At 41.7% G+C, this 19,393-nt stretch overlaps 2 protein-coding genes across 2 annotated transcripts; both read left to right on the plus strand.

Moving 5' to 3' along the window:
- Positions 1-1,716: 1,716 nt before the first annotated feature.
- Positions 1,717-9,757, plus strand: LOC124007362 (stress-induced-phosphoprotein 1-like). Its single transcript, XM_046317863.1, has 14 exons — positions 1,717-1,974; positions 3,023-3,232; positions 3,337-3,478; positions 3,594-3,735; positions 3,933-4,098; positions 4,256-4,382; positions 6,292-6,394; positions 6,659-6,779; positions 6,905-7,001; positions 7,363-7,487; positions 7,617-7,653; positions 7,909-8,012; positions 8,208-8,383; positions 8,532-9,757. The coding sequence occupies exons 1-14, from the start codon at positions 1,966-1,968 to the stop codon at positions 8,602-8,604; spliced, it is 1,632 nt and encodes a 543-aa protein (XP_046173819.1). The 5' UTR covers positions 1,717-1,965; the 3' UTR covers positions 8,605-9,757.
- A 1,244-nt stretch (positions 9,758-11,001) lies between these two features.
- Positions 11,002-16,948, plus strand: LOC124007063 (fermitin family homolog 3-like). The gene is made up of 15 exons (XM_046317342.1): positions 11,002-11,135; positions 11,806-11,930; positions 12,507-12,740; positions 12,853-12,972; positions 13,106-13,274; positions 13,380-13,482; positions 13,595-13,702; positions 13,827-13,961; positions 14,531-14,580; positions 14,916-15,040; positions 15,294-15,400; positions 15,592-15,807; positions 15,927-16,051; positions 16,167-16,308; positions 16,470-16,948. The coding sequence occupies exons 2-15, from the start codon at positions 11,807-11,809 to the stop codon at positions 16,647-16,649; spliced, it is 1,938 nt and encodes a 645-aa protein (XP_046173298.1). The 5' UTR covers positions 11,002-11,135; position 11,806; the 3' UTR covers positions 16,650-16,948.
- Positions 16,949-19,393: the final 2,445 nt, after the last annotated feature.

Consider the following 19,393-nt stretch of genomic DNA (forward strand, 5'->3'; position numbering starts at 1 on the left):
AAATTGATTAAATAAAGAATTTTCCTCATCAATACCCCAATAATACCCCAATAATGACAGTGTAAACAGGTTTCTAGAAATGTTTGCAAATGTATTAAAAATAGAAATACCTTATTTACATAAGTATTCAGATCCTTTGCTACGAGACTCGAAATTGAGCTCAGGTGCATCCTGTTTCCATTGATCATCCTTGAGATGTTTCTACAACTTGATTGGACATGATTTGGAAAGGCACACACTTGTCTATATAAGCAAGTCAGAGCAAAAACCAATTCATGAGGCTGAAGGAATTATCCGTAGAGGCACAGATCTAGGGAAGGGTACCAAAAGAATTCTGCAGCATTGAAGGTCCCCAAGAACACCGTGGCATCCATCATTCTTAAATGGAAGAAGTTTGGAACCAACAAGACTCTTCCTAGAGCTGGCCGCATGGCCAAACTAAGCAATCGGGGGCCTTGGTCATTGAGATGACCAAGAACCCGATGGTCACTCAGACAGAGCTCCAGAGTTCCTCTGTGGAGATGGGAAAACCTTCCAAAAGGACAACCATCTCTGCAGCACTCTACCAATCAGTCATTTATGGTAGAGTGGCCAGATGGAAGCCACTCCTCAGTAAAAGGCACATGACAGCCCGCTACGGTGAAGCATGGTGGTGCCAGCATCATGCTGTGGGGATGTTTTTCAGCAGCAGGGACTGGGAGCCTAGTCAGGATTGGGTAAAAGATGAACGGAGCAAAATATAGATCCTTGATGGAAACCTGCTCCAGAGCATTCAAGACTTCAGACTGTGGTGAAGGTTCCCCTTCCAACAGGACAACGGTCCTAAGCACGCAGCCAAGAAAACGCAGGAGTGGCTTTGGGACAAGTCTCTGAATGTCCTTGACTGGCCCAGCCAGAGCCTGGACTTGAACCTGATCAGACATCTCTGGAGAGACCTGAAAATAGCTGCGCAGTGATGCTCCCACATCCAACCTGGCAGAGCTTGAGAGGATCTGCAGAGAAGAATGGAAGAAACTCTCCAAATACAGGTGTGCCAAGCTTGTAGCACCATACCCAAGAAAACTCAAGGCTGTAATCCCTGCCAAATGTGCTTCAACAAAGTACTGAGTAAAGGGTCTGAATACTTCTGTAAATGTATTTTTTTTGTTTGTTTGTTTAAAAAAAAATTGGCCAACATTTCTAAACCTTTTGCTTTGTCATTATGGGTTATTCTGTGTAGATTGATTAGAACAAATTACAATTTAATCCATTTTAGAATAAGGCTGTAACATAACAAAACGTGAAAAAAGTCAAGGGGTCTGAATACTTTCAGAATGCACTGTATGCAGCTTCCATTCTTTATTATATATAACCCAGGGCTTTCTAAGGGGAGATTTCTCTCATAACTCATTTTGTCCTTATGTTCCTTTTGTCATACCAGGTCCACTGACAGCATATCATACTCAATTGATGATTTATATAAACAACAGCAAGCGTTTCCCAATATCCAGAATGTTCTAGAAAAGACATGAATCAGATCGATCCTTCTAGAATGAATATGGTAACGTTCCTTGACTCGACGTTTGTTGTTTTACTCATCGTACTCAACGCGAACTAGCCTTTGATTTGCTGAGCTTTTCTCGATTAACCAAGCTGAACCAATCATACACCAGTGCGCATAAAGCCAGAAATATTACTGAACTATAATAGGTAAGCGCTCTTGGGTTGCCATGTATGCAAGCCGGAGTTTAGAGTAACACAGTTTGGTTATCAATCAACTTCATAAACACTTTTATATTGACAAATTATCTAATACGCAGATCTATATTTAACAAACAATAGAAAACATCCTAAAGGAAACTGCCACAAAACATTTTTGATCTCAGGTCTTCGCTTTCTTTGGACATAATCTGGCAACCTAGTTCCATATTGTGCAGGGGCGGTGCTTTCGTCTCACAGTAGTTTCTGGAACCTCATGGTTATACCATGGAGAAAGTGAGTAGCAACTCATCAATATTCGGGTCAAAAAACTGTTTCTTCTGCAATATTTACAGTATTGTCGCACCGTGTGTGTATGGTGGTCAATTATAACGCTTTGTCCTATTTGAAGATTGATAGCTAGCCAGCAAACTAGTTACAATTTTCTACCTCGCTTTACTCAATGCGGACTTCATTGTTACTAGCTCGCCATGTAACGGTAGCTAGTTGGCTGGCTAGCTAGCTAACCGGCAATGTTAGCGTATTAGCTATATAGCTAACTGGTCATGTTAACACATTAGCTTACAAAATAGCTTTCAATTGTAGTTGGCTAATTTAGCCGGCAAATATGTTTGGTCCAGAACCGTGTGTATTAGTAGCCAGCCGATTTAACTGCCGGTAGTTAGCTAGCTAATCAGCTATTATAGCTAGCTAGTTACCTAGCTAATATTACATACGCATGGTCTGTCGATCATGAGAAAAAAAACAAAGTGCAGGCACGAATGACTTCATGCTGTGAAATGGCTAACATTGCTGGTAGTTAACTTTTTCACGTTTACCAACATGGCTATCTAGCTAGCTTTTCCAATTAGCTAGCTAGCGTACTAGTTGGTTATCTAACTGACTACTAAGTTAGGACATGGCTGGCAAGTTAACCTGCAAGTTAAGTTAAGCGTTGGGCAGGACTTCAAGTCAGGCAGCAATCAAACTTGCTAGCTATCATATAGCAGTAGCTAGTTCAACTCAGTAAACCACCTTTAACATCTTAGTGGTTCAGCTAGCAGTCTATATCCGTTTAGTTGAAACATGGCAAGGTTCTGCAATATGTAATGGCCTCATAGCATGTAGATGTCTAGGCTTGTTTGGTTTAACCTGACTGCTGGCTCCTAACGTTAGACCATGGCTGCTTTAGGAATCAGATTGTTTATAGAGCTCAAAATGGACAAATCACGATGGCAGTATTTCTTTACTTGTCAGTTTAGTAGAAAATCAATATCATGAAAAAGCAATATATTTAAACAGATTTGATTACAGTGAATTTATTCAGGTCCCTCTTTCCCCTCAGGTGTCACAGTTGAAGGATCAGGGCAACAAGGCACTGAGTGCCGGGAAGATCGACGAGGCCATACGCTGCTACACAGAAGCGTTGGCCCTCGATCCCTCAAACCATGTCCTCTTCAGCAACCGCTCGGCTGCCCATGCCAAGAAGGGCAACTACGAGAGTGCTCTGGAGGACGCCTGTCAGACCATCAAGATTAAACCTGACTGGGGAAAGGTGAGACGATGTCACAGCACAGTTGTCCAGAGAGGGTGGCTTGTATTTGCACTAGTTATTGTCAAAAGTGACAAGCCTCATCACCATGATTTGTGCTTGCACAGGGCTACTCAAGGAAAGCGGCAGCCCAGGAGTTCCTTGGACAGTTTGAGGATGCAAAATTGACGTACCAAGAGGGATTCAGACAGGAGCCCACTAATCAGCAGCTCAAGGAGGGGCTGCAGAACATAGAAGCCCGGTTAGCAGGTAGAAATATTTGAACCTGTCACACTTTCACTTACATTATAAAAACAACAATGGGATTTTGTTTGCTCATCATGCGTTTTCCCTGTGTTGTGAATTTCACCTCTTGCCTCACCAGAAAAAAAGATGATGAACCCCTTCTCCATGCCCAACATGTTTGAAAAGCTGGAGAGCGACTCTCGAACCCATGCCCTGATGAAAGATCCAGAGTACCGAGCGCTTTTGGAGCAGCTCAGGGATAAACCGTCTATGCTTGGCTTGTAAGTATTTCTGTGGACGCCTTTTGTGTTGTTGCAACGGCACCTGTACATTTAGAAATTTACTGCATTCTTTCATGCTTTTCAGTTTTTATCTTGTCTGACTGTAGTAATAAGTACCAGAACACAACATTCCTTTGTAGCGCTTGTGAATTTCCTGTGATCTAATTCAAGTACACTGTCTGTCCTTCAACCCTTAGGAAGCTCCAGGACCCTAGAGTAATGACCACCCTGTCGGTCCTGCTGGGGTTAGACTTGGCTGGCATGGATGAAGAGGAAGAGCCTACTCCTCCCCCACCTCCCAAACCCAAAGAGACTCAGCCACCCCCTCCCAAAGAGGAAGACTTACCTGCGAACAAGAGACAAGTAAATATATTGCATTATAAGTAATCCCATAGTCCTTCACAGTCTGGGACAATGGTAATTTGTGCATGTATCTCCTTAGCACCCACACCGATTTGTGGGATTTCTTGCCCTCTCAGCATTGTTTTTAACAGCTTAAATGTCCATTGTGCTTCCATAGGCTCTAAAGGAGAAGGAGCTGGGCAACGAGGCATACAAGAAAAAAGACTTTACCACTGCACTGAAACATTATGAAGAAGCCCTTAAGCATGACCCAACCAACATGACATATCTTTCTAACCAAGCAGGTATACAATCATCATTGTGTATACACACAGAGACAGATAATATTGTGTAAAACAGAGTCTGGTGTTCTCTGTGTGGATAGGCCACTAGGAGTAAATGGATACGACTGCAATCTGGTCAAAGTGTTAACAGACACAGAAGCCCAGTATTTTAATTATGAAACAGAGTATACATGTTTTTTTTACCAGGTAAGTTGACTGAGACCACATTCTCATTCACAGCAACAACCTGGGGATTAGGTACAGGGGAGAGGAAGGGGATGAATGACCCAATTGTAAGCTGGGGATGATTAGGTGACCATGATGGTATGAGGGACCGCTTGGGAATTTAACCAGGACACCAAGGTTAACACCCCTACTCTTAAATAAGTGCCATGGCTCTTTAATGACCACAGAGTCAGGACACCCGTTTAACATCCCATCCGAAAGACGGCACCCTACACAGGGCAGTGGCATGTTTTTTTTAGATCTGAGGAAAGAGTGCCTCCTATTGGCCCTCCAACACCACTTCCAGCAACATCTGGTCTCCCATCTAGTGATTGACCAGGAACAAGCCCGCCCAGCTTCAGAAGCAAGCCAGCAGTGGGATGCAGGGTGGTATGCTGCTATAGTCTGTGTACAGAGGGAAACGGGGTCAAATAAATAGAAAATTACTATAATGTAAATCCAATAAACAATATTACATTAAACCGTCATGTCAGCAATTTCTATACGCAAGTTACAAAAAGAGAATTAACACATCATAATTCCTCTCGAGAATTAACATTAGTTACACCAACTGGTAGGCTAATCACATAATTGTACAAAATGGTAAGAGAATTGGTGAAGAAACTTATCCCTCTACATACACATTTATTGTATGTACATATAACAATAGCAACAGGAATATTATAAAAGTTAAATAAGTTTTTTATTTTATTTTTTACTTACAAAAACAAATATCCCTGCAAATTAAAATGTTAGATCTCCAAGAAAGCCAACGAACTGAGAAATGTTTTTTTTTTTATGGTAACGAGTGGTTGCTATGGTAAATAATCCAATAATAATTGGTAGGACACATGAAAGGGGCTTCTGAGTGGCGCAGTGGTCTAAGGCACTGCATTTCAGTGCTAGAGACGTCACTACCCCAGCCATGATTGGGAGTCCCATAGGGTGGCGCACAATTGGCCAAGCGTCGTTAGGGTTTGGCCGGGGTAGGCCGTCATTGTAAATAAGAACTTGTTCTTAAGTGACTTGCCTAGTTAAATAAAATAAAAGGGATCTCTAAATGAAAAATACTGTTGGATTGATAAAATGTCCTTGAAGATCTAATTTCATTTAGAGGATTCTAAATTAATATCTAAGGGGCTATTGTACATTGAGTGAATTCTAGGATCTTCCCAACTCAGTGCCTTGTTGAGCTCCTATTTACAGTTGTCTTAAATATGCTAATAGAGGTTCATATTTAATGAGTTAAACTTGTAGTTTTCCTCCATTTAACGAATTGTCAAGTTGTATTTATCTCGGAAGTATGTATATGGGAAAAATTGTCATATTATATCCATGGTAGAACTAATTGGCTTGATCAGAATTAAATGCGATTAACTGAGTGAATATCTCTACCCCCTAATCCTGGGTACAATTTTCTATTTCCATATGATTAAGGGCAGATAAAGCAGCATAGCATTTGACCAATTTGTGTGGGTCCTCAAGTCATTTTACAGAATAGATTTGTCTTGCTTTTAAGAATAAATATTAACTACTGCTACCATAGCAGTAGTTTATGGGGATCTAATAAAATACTATCCTAGCTTACCATCATGCAGACAATGTCATATGATTCTTATATGCATAGTTTTTATGATCTGTAATATTTGATTGGAAAATGAGGTGCTTTCTAAGGTGTCTGCATTTGTCTGTTTTCCCATCCCAGCTGTGTTCTTTGAGAAAGCTGAGTATGAGAAGTGCAGGGAGCTGTGTGACAAGGCCATCGAGGTGGGCAGAGAGAACCGGGAGGACTACAGACACATTGCCAAGTGAGTTCCTCGTCAATTCACTGAAAATAATTACACGTGAGTCACCCTCTAGGGTATAAACTGCTGGGAGTCTGAAGGGGACTGTTGCACACGGTGTATGAGGAGAGATTAGGTCTCCTGAATAAGCAGCCAATTAAATCCTTGTATTCACCATTGGCAGGTCACATTTTGGTAATGGTGGGCTCTGCTACAAACCGGGGAAATGGAATGTCAGAGCTTGAGTCATCTGTGCTTAATGTCTCTATCCCTATCCTCCTCTCTCAGGGCCTTGGCTAGGGTTGGCAACTCATACTTCAAGCAGGAGAAATACAAGGAAGCAGTCCAGTTTTACAACAAGAGTCTGACAGAGCATCGCACCCCTGATGTCCTTAAGAAGTGCCAGCAGGTACAGAGTGTTGACCCTATTGAATGAGGACTGTCAGGGTAGATTATGCTGGGTTCGATAACGACTCTTTAACCAGTCTGTTAATCACCGTCCTGTCACTCTCACCATCCCTTCTATGTCTGCAGGCGGAGAAGGTATTGAAGGAGCAGGAGAAGCTGGCCTACATCAACCCAGATCAGGCCTTGGAAGAGAAGAACAAGGGCAACGAGTCCTTCCAGAAAGGTGTGTGTCTGTGAAATGGAGGATCTACAGCAGTTGAAAGTATTAATTATGTGTCATGCCTGTGTGTACTCTTAGTGGTAAGATTTCTCTAGTTGTCTGTATACCATTTTAGATTGGGGCGGCAGGGTAGCCTACTGGTTAGAGCGTTGGACTAGTAACCGGAAGGTTGCAAGTTCAAACCCCTGACAACTCTGTCGTTCTGCCCCTGAACAGGCAGTTAACCCACTGTTCCTAGACCGTTATTGAAAATAAGAATTTGTTCTTAACTGACTTGCCTGGTTAAATAAAGGTACAATTAAAAAAAAAAAATTATGTTAGTGTTAGGGTATCTGACATGCTGTGGTTATTCTCTGTTCTACAGGAGACTATCCTTCAGCCATGAGACATTACTCTGAGGCCATCAAGAGGAACCCCAATGACGCCAAGCTCTTCAGCAACAGAGCTGCCTGCTACACGAAGCTGCTGGAGTTCCAGCTTGCCCTAAAGGTACAGCACACCTGACTACTGTGGTGCCATGCATGTATATGAGCTTTATCCTCATTACTAACTAATAAAGTGGATATCAAGTGTTTATCAGTCAAAGGACTAGGACTGATTTTTTTTTTCTCTTTTTAGGATTGTGAGGACTGTATCAAACTTGATCCTACCTTCAGTACGTATTGAACTTTAAAACCTTTTACTTTAAAAATGAAATGGTCAGTCCACCATTTAATTGATTTAGCACATACAGGCCTCCTAGCTTTTCTAATAGCAGCCATGTTTACGTTTTTCTCCTAATTGATTTTGGTCATCAGAAAACTGGAGATAAATTGCATCTTGAGAACTTGACTGCTGATGTGCAATTGTTTGAACTGTATCAAACCTAGGCCCTTTAAAAGCATAGACTTCATCTAACTTCTCTGCACAGTAAAAGGGTACACGCGCAAGGCAGCTGCTTTGGAGGCCATGAAAGATTTCTCTAAAGCGATGGTTGCCTACGAGAAGGCTCTGGAGCTGGACTCTACTTCCAAGGTACAGTATGACAGATTTACATTGGTGCACTAGCAGGATCTCCTTTACCAACCAACTCTAAAAGAAAGTGAAGTGTATTTTATATGCGGTTTCTATTAAATATTAAGCCATGGCTTATGGTCCTTCTACCTTGTTTTGTTGGTGTCACTGAGCGGACTGAGGCTAACAGTTAAACCATCTCTGTTCCGAGTGCAGGAGGCCACAGAGGGCATCCAGCGCTGCATGATGAGCCAGCACGTGAGGAATGACGACAGTCCAGAGGACGTGAAGAGGAGGGCCATGGCTGACCCGGAGGTGCAGCAGATCATGAGTGACCCAGCCATGCGCATGATCCTAGAGCAGATGCAGAAGGATCCACAGGCACTCAGCGAGTAAGCAGGCCAACTCCGCAGCTACACATTTTACACACTCACTGTCTACATAGTATACAACGCATGCACCATAATCACACACTGTAATTGGCCAAATGAGCTTGAAAGTTAGTTAATTTGTTCTCTCTTTCTCCCTGGACCCTTTCAGTCACCTTAAGAATCCAGGCATTGCTCAGAAGATCCAGAAACTGATAGATGTGGGACTGATAGCCATCCGGTGATGAGTGAGGAGAACAGGGCCAGAACACATGAAGATCCAACCGCAAGACCACAGAGGATCAAGATGCCATTCCCTTAAGATATAACCCCCCCCTCTCCCTTATACCCTCAAAATGATACTGTATGCCATCTTGCCCAAACTTCAACCAACAAAGGGTTTCATTTTCTTTGTCCATTTTTACGGCCTTAATGAAATTGTACTTAGTGTCTTCCTCATCACAGAACTCTCTGAAACAAATAATTTGATTGGGCAAACTTAACAAACACCTATTACTGGAGCAGCAGACCAGGCTAGAGCTTTGGTTGGCACAATGACACTGCATTCATATCAGTGCTGCAGCTTATAACAAAACAAGTAAAGTTCTATTTGGGTGTTGAACCATGATGTCAAGGTGCAATATGACTGCTTCATTTTTCTCTTTGTTTTATTTTAAGACTGCTGAGACCAGCTGTCTTAAATATATGTGTAGGGCGCCTGACTAAGATTTCTCCCTTTCTGGACAGGATATCTTTCATAAATTCAGGTCATTGTAGTTGTGCTACTGGTGTACAGGCTTACAAGCTCACAATACTGTGCTTTCCAGATCTTTAGAAATGAATGTTGCTTGGTCATGGAAGTACTGATCTTGGGATCCGCATTGGATTACAGCTGTGGAAGTTAAATGGTGATTTAACTTTTTTGAATATCTTCTCTCGTCATTAAACCCCTTTGACTGGTAATACAGAGCAGAGAGAAGTATCATCTCTAGTTGGCGCTTGTATTAAAGCTCTTCTGCTTCACATGGTGCACAAAAAATCTGCCAGCCAACAACTGCAGGATATCGTTTTTTAAGACCTTTAATGTCATACTCAAGGATGTTTTGTTTGTCAGGTTCTGACAGTAATGTGGGAGGGTTGTTTAAAATATGTACTGTTCCCGTCAAGCTTTTTTTTTTTTTTTCACATTTCACCATAGCCTTGCTATTCTAGAGTTCTTCAGGACTCTGGGTGCCAGTAGACTAGACATGGCAGATTTGAGTCTGATTACACAACCAGTCCATTATCAGAAGTGGCACCCACATATGCTTTATGTCAACACAAATCCCCAGAAGTGTAATGTACAAGTGAAATTGAATCCTGTTCTGCAAAATATATCTGAATGTATTTTTAAGTTAATTTGTGTCTGTGGTTATGTCCTTACTCTTTTCCAATGGGGAGACCTCTCAAAGCATATTCAGATTGTGTTAATCTGCATGGATTTGCAGATTGCTTAATTAAAATTTAAAAATCACACTTTTTAAACTGAACAAAAATATAAATGAAACGTGCACCAATTTAAAATATTTTACCAAGTTACAGTTCATATAAGGAAATCAATCAATTTCTACAAGTTTATTGGGCCCTAATCTATGAATTTCACGACTGGGCAGGGTATAGGCCCAGCCAATCAGAATGACTTTTTCCCCACAACTTTTATTGACAGAATTAGACCTCATTTTCAGATGATCCTGCAGGTGACGAGGGCGGATGTGGAGGTCCTGGGTTGGCGTGGTTCCATGTGGTCTGAGGTCATGAGACCGTTTGGACGTACTGCCAAATACTCTAAAATGACATTGGAGACTTTATGATCGAGAAATTAACATTAAATTATCTGACAACAGCTGTGGTGGACATTCTTGCAGTCAGCAAGCCAATAGCACACTCCCTCAACTTGAGACATCTGTAGTGTTGTGTGACTACTGCACATTTTAGATTGGCCTTTTATTGTCCCCAGCACCTGTGTAATGATCACGCTGTTTAATAATCTTCTTCATATGCCACACCTGTCAGGTGGATGTATTATCTTGGCAAAGGGGAAAGGTTCACTAACAGGGACTGAAACAAATGTGTGCACAAAATCTGAGAGAAATATGATTTTTGTTAATATGGAAAATGTCCAGGATCTTTTATTTCAGCTCATGAAACATTACATGTTTTTGTTCAGTATAAATGTATGAGAAGTATTTATCCAATGCCCTGAAAACAAACCTTGACCTTATGACAAGACTTGCCATTTTTATGCATCTTAACCTTGATATATCTCAAACTCATGATTTGCCTCTAATTAACCACTAGAGGGCATTACTCACCAAGCCCTCAGGAGTGTCTCAAATTCACCCTACCTACCCGTTCACAAACTAGCCAAGTTCTCATCATGATATAAAAAATGGTAGCATACATATTTTAGAGGTCAACTTAATCAAGTTGTTCTAACTATCCCAATTCCAATATGTGTTTACTAGTTGATTTGATTTGTATATCCTATGCATAACTTGTCTCACATGTTTCTCAGAAACAATATCTGATGATAAACTCCCCCTTAAAGAAAAATGGCATGTAAAAGCGGAACAGTTATCGCTCTCTTGACATTTGCTCACACACAGGATGAGACCGCAGCAACTAAGACGTGAGAGAGACTGGAGGAAGTAACAGGCAGATTTCACAAGCTGCAAAGAGAGGCAGAGGGCACCTATATTGTTTGACTGAAGAACATTAGTTTGGGACTTACAACTAGGTAAGGAACAACAATGTCCTGTCAGGGCAGAGAGTAGAAGTATGCTATATGAAAATGGGTGATGTTGAGGAACAGATTCTGAATAGTTAATTACAGATGTAACATTTTATTATGCCTATGATAGTCTAAAAGTAAAGAAAGGACAGATAGAAAAGATTGGATAGGAGTATGGGTGTTATTTCATAGTTGATTGAGAAAGGGGTCATTCGTTTACAGGAAGTAATATGGTTTTGGTTTCCTATCTTATAATTACAACACAATGAGGTTTATGCTGGTGGAGTACTTCATTTCAATATATTTTAATGTGGGGGTTTGCTAAGAAGGTCACGTGCAGAGCAGACAAGATTTTCCCTGTAGTTTTATTCACTGTATTACCTGATCTCACCCTTTGTTGTCTGATCTAATAACCATACATTGTCTATCAATGTTCAGTATTTCACTTGCAATGAGAAAACAATTATTTTTGCTTTAATTGAAAAGTATTTTAATATTGGGTGTTTCTATCTTAAATGTGTTAATACAGATGGATTCATTACCACTATAATACCTTAAAAATGAGAGTTGATCGTTAGTTCTATGATGGAGCATCAGCTATCACAATTAACACCTGACAATTGAGTGATAATTGTTCACTGTGATGATGAGTGCTATATTTTTCCCTCTCTGTAAGTATGGCTGCCTGGGATCTGTCTGTGACAGTGGAGGAGCTTGGCCCAGAGGCCCCACCCCTCAAAGTTAGCGTGACCTCAGACCTGCACATTGGTGGCGTCATTCTCAAAATTGTGGAGAAGACACGTGAGTTCCCTACCAATGTACACTTCAACTTCCATCCATCTTGGTAGTATATTAAAGATAATAGTATATTTAAGTAACAAGACCCGAGGGGTTGTGTTATATGACCAATATACCACAGCTAAGGGCTGTTCTTAGGCATGACGCAAGTGCCTGGACACAGCTCTTTGGTGTGTTATATTGGCCATATATCCCAAACCCCTGAGGTGCCTTATTGCTATTATAAACTGGTTACCAACGTAATTAGAACAGTAAAAATGTATGTTTTGTCATACCCGTAGTACATGGTCTGATATACCACGGCTGTCAGCCAATCAGCATTCAGGGCTTGAACCACCCAGTTTATAATTTGAGATTGCATATGAACATCTATTTCATATACAACCGTGGGGTGTAGAGTATTAAGTTATTATTCCTTCATACTCCACAACATCTGTAAGTCAGACAAAACAACATTCAAAATATCTATGCAAATGAACAACAGACTGTACTGTATTTGGAGTGTCAAATATGATCACCACCAGGCACCATAGATGTGTTCATATACATCATCGCCAGACACCTCTCTGTCCACTCCAGAGATAAAGAAGGATTGGTCAGACCATGCCCTGTGGTGGGAACAGAAGCAGCAGTGGCTGCTCCGACCATCCTGGACCCTTGAGAAGTATGAAATCCATGCCGACGCTCGCCTGAGCCTCACCCCCCAGCACAAGCCTCTAAGACTGGGGCTACCCAACGGGACCACCCTGAGGCTTCAGGCCTGCTTCTCTCGTCCAGTCTTCCAAACGGTCATGGGGGTCTGTCATCTGCTGAGTAAGTAAATATATGAAGAAGAGTTCCCACCTAAATAAAGTAAGAGATTCTTCTTATTGTTGCAGATGTTCATCCGTAGCCCCTTACACTGCTTCCCTCTGGTCATCCTCAGACCTGCGTCACCCAGAGGAGCTGTCGTTGTTACGGCCAATGGAGGTGAAGAAAAAGAAAAAAGACAAGGAGGCAGAAGAGGAAGTAGTATACGATCTAACAGGCCTTCGGACCTCATCAGGTAGGTCCAGTCGAATTGGAGGTACACTTCAAATTTCTAAATGGCTGAGTAACATTCCGTACAGTATCTTTCACTGTACAGCACATACCAAATACTGTGTAACATATCCTAACTGCATATGTAATAACGACAGGTCCAGCTCACACCCTGTCCAATGGCATGCCTATTCACTTTGCTGACTCACTGCAGACTGAGGCTGTGTATAAGATGTTGTCTGTCAGCCTACCTGCACCTGCTCCTGAGACTATCACCAAGATGGCCCGTCCCACCAGCCTTATGGACAAGGCACAAGTTCACAGCAGGTGCGTGTCTTGTTTATGTGGGCACAGCACACATAGATATGTTTATGTAGGTTACTCTGTGCGATTGAGGGTGTAATTAAATCTGTGTTTTCTTATTTTCATTAGATGGCTGGATTCGTCTCGTTCTCTGCTCCAACAGGGAGTGCAGGAGCATGACAGGCTGCTACTACGCTTCAAATACTACTGCTTCCATGACCTGGATCCCAAGGTAGGCCTGCACCACACTTTCTGAGGGGCTATCGATTATTTCCTTTGTTTACCTCATGGTGGCCATGAATTTGGCTGTGTGTAATCTGTCACTTTATCTACCTTGTCTCCAGTATGATGCGGTCCGTCTGACCCAGCTGTATGAGCAGGCTCGCTGGGCCATCTTGCTGGAGGATGTTGACTGCACAGAGGAAGAGATGATGCTCTTTGCTGCCCTTCAGGTAAACAATGACTGATTGAAATGGCACCAAAGGTTTTTCCCTGTCTGTGACACATTGCTTCCCTTCTCTTTCACAATGTTATACGTTTGTGTATGTGCTTTGTGTGTGTGTACACTATCCTCAGTACCACATTGGTAAGGTGTCTCTGTCAGAGCCCCAGCCGATGACATCATGTCCTGCCATGGATGATCTTGACTCTGCCCTTCAGTGTTTGGAGGTGAAGATGGAAGCGGAGGAGAGTATCACTGCGGATATGCTGGTTAGTCCCTCTGAGTCGGTAAAGGCTATACGGACACTCCTGACCTGCAAACCAATTTTTCATCTCAGAATTGGTTCAAATGAGGTTAGGGTTAAGGTTAAGGGTTTGGTTAAGGTTAGGGTTAGGGTTAAAGGAAAATTCCACTCAAAAACTATCTTTAGGTATTTGTTTCATTAGTCCATTGTTGATATAGTCCCAAAATGTTTTGCATGTCAACAATCAAGTTTTCAAGATATAGAACTTTCAAAATGCAGAAATAAGGCGGTAATGATGCATTTAGCCGGTATGATACATTTAGCACCATATTTACATTTACATTTAAGTCATTTAGCAGACGCTCTTATCCAGTGCGACTTATTGCATCATATGATGCTAAATGCATCATACCGGCTGTATTTCAGTATTTTTAAAGTGATATATCTTGAAAACTTGATTGCTGACATGCAAAACACTATACTGTAACGGTCTGTAGCTGTGGCCATAGCCGATTTGAAAGGCAGCAGGAAAGAAGTTGAATTGCAACTGCACATGAAAACACAAAATAGACAGGTGATTTTATCTCTACACAGGAAACAATGACGGTAGCACCAGAGCTGCAGGGCTACTTGAAAATCTTCAGGTAAGATGGGTTGACAATGTACATCATTGTTGGCTGGCTGAATGCCCTCTGATTTCAGATCCATCTTTCTGCCAGTGACAACCTTTTCCTGCCTTGGAGTTTAGATTGGATATCGATCACGCAAGATATATGAGACTTTCGGATAGTCTTGAGGAGTTTCTATGAGACATACGCATACTCACCCACACACTCCCAAGCAGACACACACTCCGGTGCAGCCACAGTTATATTGACATGCACACTCACACACATTCAACTGCATACCCTTTCCAATGTTGCAGAAAAACGTTAGCGTTTTAGTAGTACTTTGTTTTATCTCACTTTCTCCGACCTAGACCAAAAAGACTGACACTAAAGGGCTATAAACAGTTCTGGTTCGCATTCAACAACACATCCATCTCCTACTACAAGAGTAAAGAGGAGAGCCTCAAGGAACCCATTCAGCAGATGAACCTCAAAGGTAAAATGTTGGGAAACTGCACACCTAGCTACATGCACATACACTCACATTTTCACAACCACACAAGCTGATACCACTGCAAAGATGTGTACATACAGCATCCATTCTAGTACGTAGAGCTTCAGAAATGACGTTTGACACAAGATTTCACTTCTGGGTCAATCAATATTATGGTAGATATAATGAATCGCTGATGACTTCAATAAGCCAGTGAGTCTAACCTAGCCACTTAAGACACTGTTGTGCTCCCCAGGCTGTGAGGTGGCCCCAGACGTTAGTGTGGCTGGTCAGAAGTTCTGCATCAGACTGCTGATCCCTGGGGCTGAGGGCATGAACGAAGTCTACCTACGCTGTGAGAATGTAAGGAACTCAACTCTCAGCTCACTCTGTTTACAGAATTCTTCCCATGAATGAGAAGCTATTCATATCATCCTATGCAACCTTTTCCAAGGAATAGACTCAACTGCTACATATAAATGTACTAAGTCCTGCTATGTCATGCTCCGCAATGGTATATTTCCATCTTGTGTCCATTAATCTCCTGTCACTAGGAGCTGCAGTACAGCAGGTGGATGGCAGCTTGCCGTTTAGCCTCCAAAGGGAAGACACTAGCAGACAGCTCTTTCTCTAGTGAGGTGCAGAATATCCAGTCCTTCCTGGCCATGCAGCGAACCAACCCTGGGGCCAATACTGCTCAGACTGATGACAGCATCAACACATACAGCCTTGTATCCCCACGCTACCACAAAAAGTACAAAGCCAAACAGGTAAGAGTCATGGCTATCTGGGGGAAACTCGCATAATATTACAGAATGTAGGATAATAGAGTCAACCATAATGTTCAAACTTGACTCCAGTGATTCTAACCATTCCTCTGTTCTGTCAGCTAACTCCACGCATCCTGGAAGCCTATCAGAATGTGGCCCAGCTCCCTCTAACAGATGCCCTCCTCAGGTTTCTTCAAATCTGGCAGGGTCTACCTGACTTTGGGGTGTCCTATTTTGTGGTGAGGTGAGTACTTGTCCTTTTGTCAAATATTTTCCATCTATCCGCCTTGTCAGCATAGCACTACATCTTTTCTCACTTGAAATGACCCAAGTTCTACACATTTCCTGTATAATCACAGGTTTAAGGGATGCCGTAAAGATGAAGTCCTTGGGGTCACCAACAACCGTCTCATCCGCATTGACCTCAGCATAGGAGATGTGGTGAAGACATGGAGATACAACACCATGAGGCAGTGGAATGTCAACTGGGATATTCAACAGGTGAGACATCTCACTGTCTGCCTAATGTGTCTTCATCTATATCTTACTAGGACTGTCTACTGTATTGTATCAAATATATACCAACTAATTCTGACTTAAATGTTTATCTGAAGAAGACCTATAAGTGGAATCGATTGTTAAACCTCTTTTCTTTATTCCAGATGGCCATTGAGTTCAATGGCAATGTCAACATTGCCTTCAGCTGTGTGACTGCAACCTGCAAGATTGTGCACGAGTACATTGGGGGCTACATCTTCATGGCCACACGCACCAAAGAGCAGGCCGAGGTGTTGAACCAGGAGCTCTTCTTCAAGCTGACTGGTGGTCATGAAGCCATTTAAACACCATGAATATCTGTATCTCAGAATTATATTAATGCACCTCTTCATGGTTTTACGTTACATGGACATGCAGTATTAGAGCAGGTTGTCAGAGTGACCAAGACTTTCACTGGTAAAGTGGTCAGTTGAACACGTTCTGCACAGGCTACCATTTCCACAATTGTATTGTTATTACTCGACCATACAATATGTTTTTCTGGCGTTATAAAAGTCCATTTAGTTTTCAAATGTTTGTGTATTTTTGTATTGAAATGTATTCAATAGGCTACATCAATAATATTAAATGAATGGCAAGCAAAACGGCTGATTATTTGCTCTGTTGTTGTGGTTGTTAAAAATAATGAGATGTAAAAGGTGCACATTTATCACTAAGGCATAAAGCCTGATGGAAGGATGGAGGCCATAGAAGTCTGACGGGGGAAACTTTTTGCCCGCACTGCAGATGGCTATGTCGGTTTTGTTGTTGTCATTATTCCGATTTTTCCGGGGGTTGCAGTAGCACCCTCAGCACCCCTACTTCCCATGTCTATGAGGCAGGCCTACATTCACAGTCAGACAAAGGCTGTTTTAGGCTTGTCTCACAGGACTGAATAATTCAGCTTTATTAGTTTCAATTTTTATTAGTTGTACATTGAGCTCCAAAGTATGTTTTGTTGTTGTTTTGGCTCTGTACTCCCACACTTTGGATTTGAAATGATAGAAGGACTTTGAGGTTAAAGTTCAGACTGTCAACTTTAAATTGAGGGTACTTTCATAAAAATCTGGTGAACTGTTTAGAAATTAAAGCACTTTTTGTACTTAGTCCCCTCCATTTCAGTGGGCTAAAAGTATTGGGACAAATTCCCTTATATGTGTATTAAAGTAGTAAAAATTGAAGTCTTTGGTCCCATATTCATAACACACAATGACTACATCAAGCTTGTGACTACACATCTGTTAGATGCATTTGCTGTTTGTTTTGGTTGTGTTTCAGATGATTTTGTCCCCAATAGAAATTAATGGTAAATAATGTATTGTGTCATTTTGGAGTCACTTTTATTGTAAATAAGAATAGAATATGCTTCTAAACACTTCTACATTAACGGAAAATCCTGAATGAATCGTGAATAATAAGTGAGTTCATATATCCTACCCCAAAGACATGACAGAATTCTTTGGGGGTATGGTATTTGTGCATATGTAATTTTTTCACTCATCACTATTCACAATTAATTCAGGATTATTCCTAATAATGGTAGCATCCACATTAATGTAGAAGTGGCTGGCCTTCTATGCAGAGTTGCAAAGAAAAAGCCATATCTCAGACTGGCCAATAAAAATAAAATATTAAGAACACAGACACTGGGCAGAGGAACTCTACCTAAAAGGTTAGCATCCCGGAGTCACCTCTTCACTGTTGACATTGAGACTGATGTTTTGTGGATACTATTTAATGAAGCTACCAGTTGAGGACTTGTGAGGCGTCTTTTTCTCAAACTAGACACTCTAATGTACTTGGCCTCTTGCTCAATTATGAGATATGGTAGACCATTCCATTCTTGTGGGCCAGCTAAGGAGTATTGGTGTCTCTGATGGGTCTTTGGCCTGGTTTGCTAACTACCTCTCTCAAAGAGTGCAGTGTATAAAGTCAGAAAATCTGCTGTCTCAGCCACCGCTTTTCACTGAGGGAGTACCCCAAGGCTCAATCCTAGGCCCCGCCCTCTTCTCAATTTATATCAACAACATAGCTCAGGCAGTAGGAAGCTATTCATCCATTTATATGCAGGTGATACAGTCTTATACTCAGCTGGCCCTTCCCAGTATATTGTGTTAAATGCTCTACAACAAAGCTTTTTTAGTGTCCAACAAGCTTTCTCTATCCTTAACCTTGTTCTGAACACCTCCAAAACAAAGGTCATATGGTTTGGTAAGAAAAATGTCTCTCTCCCCACAGGTGTGATTACTACCTCTGAGGGTTTAGAGCTTGAGGTAGTCACCTCATACAAGTACTTGGGAGTATGGCTAGACGGTACACTGTCCTTCTCTCATCACATATCTAGACTTGATTTCCTCTATCGTAATCACTCCTCTTTCAGCCCAGCTGCCAAACTAACCCTAATTCAGATTACCATCCTACCCATGCTAGATTACAGAGACATCATTTGTAGAGGTAAGGTAAGGGCAGGTAAAGGTTATCTCGAACTGCTAGATGTTCTTTACCATTCGGCCATCAGATTTGCCATCAATGCTCCTTATAGGACACATCACTGCACTCTGTACTCCTCTGTAAACTGGTCATCTCTGTATACCTGTCGCAAGACCCACTGGTTGATGTTTATTTATAAAACTCTCTTAGACCTCACTCCCCCTATCTGAGATATATACTGCAGCCCTCATCCTCCACATACAACACCTGCTCTGCCAAGTCACATTCTGTTAAAGGTCCCCAAAGCACACACATCCCTGGGTCCCTCCTCTTTTCAGTTCACTGCAGCTAGTGACTTGAACAAGCTGCAACAAACACTCAAACTGGACAGTTTTATCTCCATCTCTTCATTCAAAGACTCAATCATGAACACTCTCACTGACAGTTGTGACTGCTTTGTGTGATGTATTGTTGTCTCTACCTTCTTGCCATTTGTGCTGTTGTCTGTGCTCAATAATGTCAGTACCATGTTTTGTATTGCTACCATGTTGTGTTGCTACCATGTTGTTGTTATGTTGTGTTGCTACCATGTTGTTGTCTTAGGTCTCTCTTTATGTAG

Source organism: Oncorhynchus gorbuscha, linkage group LG20 (genome assembly GCF_021184085.1).
Source record: "Oncorhynchus gorbuscha isolate QuinsamMale2020 ecotype Even-year linkage group LG20, OgorEven_v1.0, whole genome shotgun sequence".
In the NCBI taxonomy this organism is placed as follows: Eukaryota; Metazoa; Chordata; class Actinopteri; order Salmoniformes; family Salmonidae; genus Oncorhynchus; species Oncorhynchus gorbuscha.